Source organism: Seriola aureovittata, chromosome 8 (assembly GCF_021018895.1).
Source record: "Seriola aureovittata isolate HTS-2021-v1 ecotype China chromosome 8, ASM2101889v1, whole genome shotgun sequence".
Taxonomy (NCBI): domain Eukaryota; kingdom Metazoa; phylum Chordata; class Actinopteri; order Carangiformes; family Carangidae; genus Seriola; species Seriola aureovittata.
The window spans coordinates 28957976-28964302 of record NC_079371.1 but is presented as its reverse complement, the minus strand read 5'-3'; the positions used below and the strand labels follow the sequence as shown (position 1 = coordinate 28964302).

The 6327-nt window shown below is 44.4% G+C and overlaps 1 protein-coding gene across 1 annotated transcript; it reads right to left on the bottom strand.

The window, feature by feature from the left end:
- Nucleotides 1–414: 414 nt before the first annotated feature.
- Nucleotides 415–5963, bottom strand: nkx1.2lb (NK1 transcription factor related 2-like,b). The gene is made up of 3 exons (XM_056383349.1): nt 5581–5963; nt 3548–3764; nt 415–1192 (listed from the first exon to the last, which is right to left on the bottom strand). Exons 1-3 carry the CDS (start codon nt 5893–5895, stop codon nt 447–449), a joined length of 1278 nt encoding a protein of 425 aa, XP_056239324.1. The 5' UTR covers nt 5896–5963; the 3' UTR covers nt 415–446.
- Between the last annotated feature and the right edge of the window lie 364 nt (nt 5964–6327).

The window sequence follows — 6327 nt, the reverse complement described above, 5'->3', positions numbered from 1 at the left end:
TGTTTAATTGTCATCATTTTAATATCAAAGACAATATCATGTTGATCTGAGGTTTCAATACATCCAAGATTTTCTGGAAACTGTCAACAAAGTCAATAAATAACAGAAGGAGTCCAAATGAAAACAACCACAGCTGGAGATACACAGTACTGACAATAGATCAAGCCATTCCTTAAGTCATAAATAAACATTCAATATTCATACAGACTTTTTCAAAACAAAGAAATCAGCTATCAGTCTAGTACATAGTTTAAAACAGCATTCAGAGGAGCTACAAGTAGATTTATGTACAGGTTCTGTTCATATTCACATTCTATTAAAATAATCCATTCAAATTAAAGCCTCCAAATGTTGGTAGTAAAAAGAGCAGAGCTCACCCAGACAGTCTGTCTCTGGGGGGGGGGGGGGGGGGGGTCTGTCCGCTCTGTGTGTGTGTGTGTGTGTGTCTACAGATGTGTGCTGTAGAAGGCGGGGGCAGCATAGCTCTGAGTCCCCAGCATGAAGGGGGACAGGACGTGGCTGGCGGTGAGGAAAGGCAGCTGGACCAGGCTGCCAGTGGGGGGGTGGTGGTGGCCAGCATAGCCAGCGTGCATGGCCAGGTGCCCGCTGACTGGGGGGGACGGACTGAGAGGGCTGAGGCTGCCCAGGCCTCCTCCCGCTCCTCCCCCTGCGCCCCCTGTACCTCCCGCTCCTCCAGCGCCAGTGGGGGCGGAGGTGTCGGCACCGGGGTTTTGTTTCTTCCACTTGGTCCGGCGGTTCTGGAACCAGATCTTGACCTGGGTCTCAGTGAGGGAGAGCGACAGGGCCAGGTTGAGGCGCTCACACACTGACAGGTAGCGTGTGGACTTGAACTTGTTCTCCAGCGCCACCAGCTGCTCATAGGTGAAGGCAGTCCGGGCTCTACGGGGCTTCCCCGACTTGGAGTCTGAGCCAGAGCGCTTCCTCTTAGGCTTGACCCCTTGGGCCCCGTTGGTCTGGGCGTTGGAGATCTGGCCTGCAGGCCCTCCTCCTGGGCTCTTGGTGTCTCTGGAGGGGTCTTGGTGGCTGTGCTGGCCCAGGTCCCTCTCTCCGTTACTGGGCAGGGCAGAGCTGCTCTCCTCACTGCTGTAGGGGCCATCTGGAGCGTCTGAGTCCGGGGTCCCGGATCTGTGGTAGTCATCCTCATCTGGGCTTCTGTACACAAAGCCTTCCTCTGGAAACACACAACACAGAGAGAAACTGTATGAAGTAAATAGCCCTCAGCTGTCAGAGATAGAGCCAGTGTGGGCTGAGCTGCAGTTCCTCTAAGCACCACTGTGTGCTGCTGCACAGCAGCCACAACCGCACCACTGAGCCACTGAGCCACTGAGCCACGTCTGTATCGCAAACACACTGAAGGCCAGTGTGTGTACACAGATTCACCATGTGAAAATAATTATTATTAAAGACATTAAATCTACATTTATAATTCATCAAATGACTGTATATTAATTACCACACATCGTCCTGGGGCCTTCAAAAGCTCCTGAGAGCCACCAGGTGGAAATATGTGTGTTCTTGCCTCATATACACAGATCAATAATCAATAATTAAGAATAAAAACAGAAGTATAGAAAGACAAAAAAAGTATAAAGAATAAAATAAAAAGGCAGTGGTTGAACTGAATGAATGAATTCAACAGCTCATAACCAGCATTTAGTCAAAGTCCTGACTGAGAGTAAAATCTCTCTGTTTTCAAACGGAGTGATCAGATCAACAGGGGCCCTGACTCTGGACCCTCTAACTGTGGGCCCTCACTGAGGCCCCTGCAGTGACTCCCTCTGCTGGTTTACACTGTGTCAGCTACAGTCTGACAGTTTGATTATATTTATTTGACAACATATAAACCAACTGAAAAAACTGTTTAAAAGCTAAATTTTGGCAAAAAATATTAAATCATCAGTAAAACCTCAGCAGATTCTCTGATCATCACAGCTGATAAAAACGAACTATTATTCTAATTATTAAATACACAAATTGAAACAAGGCTTTAAGGGCCCAGAAGGTCTGGAGCCACAGGGCCGCTGCCCGGCTCATAATCAAGGATCAGATTTCACATGTCTGAAACCAAAAGTCTTAAAGAGGAGGTGAAATCTGGAAAAAGATCATTTTAAAAAGTGGAATAAAATCATTTTATTTTTAATGAGACATTTTCCATCCAACCTCAGTGAGTCAGATGGTTCGTCTGAAAAACACAGTGAACCAGAGTAAAGATGTTTTCACTGAGCAGCTCAGACAACTTCAACAGGAGAAGAAAAGAAACATGAAACATCCGCCATCAGCTGAGGATTGAAATATAAAAACAAACATTTCAACCACGCTGAATTTATAAAATCATTTTTTCATTTAGTCACAAATTTTTAACTAATGACTTCATTAAAAAGTGAAAGTTTTATCATTAAATTACTTCAGTTTAAAAATTTTCAGACTGATTTATTGTTTGAACTTTACACACACGCACACACTTTAGTTTGATCGCAGATATTCTTCTTCATGTTGTTATTTAGAGGAACAAACGGTGCAGGTTCAGTGTTTGTAACAGCTCAATAGTCAATGGTGAATTTATTTTAAACAGAACCGACCAGATTCATCTTAAACATGTTCACAGCTTCTTCTTTATGTTTTAATTCATCCTATCAAAGTCTGACCGAGAACTATATCAAAACAAAAATAATATCAACATATCTTTGACCAATAATTATCATTAATAATTGATAATAATGTCTGTTTCTGATTTTTACTAAATATAAAAGGCTTTTCGCTACTCTACATTTTTATTCTTTTTATTGGATCAAAACCGTGTGACAGACTGAAGCTCATTTATCTAAACATGTGTTGATGATGTGAACGAGTGATTTTGAAAAAGTGTGATGAAGAGAAAAGATGAAAGTGAAGAACAGAAACAGACGTTGATCAAAGAGTAAACGTAAATGATTACTGCAGTTAATGGGTCACGCACGCACGCACGCACGCACGCACACACACACACACACACACACACACACACACACACACACACTGCTGGTTGAAACAGATATTCACCAATCAATAATACCGATCACACACGTGCGCGCCCACCTCGCGCCTTTTCTCCGCGAGGCCGCGAGTTTTTCTGTCACCATCATATACACACACACACACACACACACACACACACACACACGTCAATGACCCAGGATTTAGACTCTCCGGAAATCCTCCGGTAGGCCTCAGTAGAAATACAAACGGACTGTTCCGTCGTTAAATCGGATTACAGGCCTAAATAATGAAAAATCTGAAGAAAGTCACATTAAATCTAAACGACACCAAATAGGCTTTTTTATAACATCATAAAATATTATATAATATTCCGTATTTTTAATGAATGTTGGTTCATTGAAGAGGAAATTTCCTCGCGGTGAAAGAAAAATTAAAATAAAACCGGATGAAGATGTGACGCTGACGTTCAGGACAGGACACTATAGAGGCGGGAAACAAACCAACTGAAACACTAATAAACACATTAAACCGGTGGGTTTAATGGACTTACTGCTTGGGTATTCCTCGGCACCGTAGCAGCCCTTACCGGGCTCCAGGCCGGGCTCCCGCTCCCCCGCGCCTCCTCTCCGGTTCTCCGCTCCGTACCCGCTCATCTCGCGCTCTCCCCGGTGGCTCGCGTGCTGCTGGTGCCGCCGGCTGCTCGTGAACTTGTTGGGGTCCAGGATGTCCAGCACGGAGAACGAGGTGGTCCGGTGCCCGGTGGGGCCCTGACAAACGACACATCGGGATTAATACCATTATTATTATTATTATTATTATTATTATTATTATTTATAATGTTATTTTTGTAATATAATATATATTATTACTACACCAACAACAACATAATAATAATAAATGTATTATCATTATACTCAGTGGGTCTGAGCTGCTTCTTCCCGCCAGTGAAAGCCTGCTGAGTGTACTGAGGCTGAGCCTCTGGACCTGCATGGTCTCTGTCTGAGATGTTTTAAACTGAGTCATAGCCTTTATTTATTAATCAATATTCATTATTTATTATCATATTATCTAGGCTATTATTTTCGATTGTTATTTATTTTTATTATTCTTGTTATTATTACGAATTTAGAATCTTTGCCACTATTCTTTCTATCACCATGTCGTAACAATAATAATACTAATACTAATACTACTACTACTACTACTAATAATAATAATCGTTTTAATAAATAAGATACAATATAAAAATACAGTAAATACATTTTCTCCAAAATTATAACTGGAGTTACACACAAACAGCACCGACACACACACACACACACACACACACACACACACACACACACACACACACACACACACACACACACTATTAGAGCTCCTGTATTAATATGAAAGGAATCAGCCTCATTTGATGTATTTACTGGTCCGCTGACGGAGAGAAGTTAAGACAAAGAGGAAGGAAACACTCAGTCTATTTATACTGTGTCTGATGATCAACTGTAAAATAAAGATCTAATAAAGTGTGGTTTTTAAAAAAAAAAACTTTTTAAATGTTATTAAAAACATTGATAATTTGTGTTTCCATAAATCTCTCACACCCATATAAGCTCGTCAGTCTGAACCGGTCACTGAGTGTCCTCCTTCAGATTTATGTGGAGCAGAGGTCCCGGTGGTCCCGGTGTGTGGAGCAGATAAAGGTTCAGAGAGGCTACATCCTGACTACTCATTCATTTGTTCGTGAGGCCAGTGTGGAGCATGTCGACATGAATAATCTCGCAGTTATAATATTTTTATTCTCTTTAATAATCCGGGTCCATTAACAGCTGCTGATAAGATTCACAGGGTGAACCGCTTTAAAATGATCTGAGATGAACACACGTGACATAATAAACCTGATTATTCATTGAATTTAACCAGTCTCCATAAACTTGAGGAGGTTCGGCTGCTCTTTAAATTACAACTATTTTACACTGAAACTTCAACTGAATTTTCGTTTGGATAATAATTTATTTAATTTGAAAGAAAATGACAGATTATATTATTTACAGCTGCTGGTCAGATTAAATTACATTATTGTCAAACTGTGAAATGTTTTTTCCCGCCGTGGAATAAAAAGAGTGTTTGACTCTGAGCGAGTTGATTCATGTTGTTTCCATCACAGCGCGGGAACAAATAAAAAGCTGATTTTAATGATGTTTATCTGTCTGACTATCAGCCGCGACATGCCAACAGCGGCCAACACAGGGCCAACAGCGGCCAACACAGGGCCAGCACCGGGCCACCAACGGGCCGCGGGACGTTTTACATGACAAGAAACCACACTATCATCATCATCATCATCATCATCATCATCATCATCAAACTCTCCCTCTTTAAATTCACTTCCTTTTCTCAGAGTCAGTGGATTTTCGCGGGTGCTGACTCTGAAAACTCTGTGGTCCTGGTTCTGGTTCTTCATCAGGTTTTTATTTTGGACTTTACACCTGCTCTGCTTTATTCATCCCGCTCTCTGTCTGCTGCTGCAACGTCAACTCCGTCACCCCGAGTACAAACCCTCCAACTTTGTCTCTGTGACTCTACCTGCTGTGGCGGCGCTAACACCGGGTTTGTCGGCGGAGGTTCCGTGTGGTTCTCCACGGCCTGAGCATCTCTGCCTCCGACCACCGCGTTAGAGAAGAGCCGCTTCTCTCCGGCTGCAACTCCGTCCAGCAGGTCCCCGCTGTCCAGGCCTACCACGGTCTGGATCCCGTCCCCGTCGGACGCCGGTATTGCTCTTTCCCGGCTCATCACCGGTTGGGTCGCGTCTGCCACGGGCCCTGCTACGGCTCTGTCCCGGCATATCACGGTCTGGACCCCGTCCGCTCCGGGCCCCGGTACCGCTCTGTCCCGGTTCATCACGTCACTCGGTCTTTCCCATAAATCGAGGATCCGGATTAAAAAGCAGGAGCCGTGTTAACAGAAAAGTTTCCGCCTGACGCGTCTTAAAGGGACAAAACTTCACAACACAGGCAGGTCAGCATCCAGGGGGGGGTGGGGGTCAGGTCTTCAGCCCCTTAAACTTTCCCATAGGTCACAGTCTGGACTGATGCGGGTCTAACCGGATTCCGGACGCGGTCTCGTTAAAGTTTAAACTTCTTCCTCTCTCCGGTTCATCCTCCGCGTCCAACGCGGCAGCGTATGCGCTGATCTACCTTGCGTCTGCGTGACGGCGCCACTGTCCCGCGGTGACACACACATAAACCGCTCCGCGTCCCGACCTCCAGCCCCGCGCGCTCTGTCTGGTCACCGGTGGGTGCGCGCTTTGGAGCCCGAGAGCAGTTAAAGGCG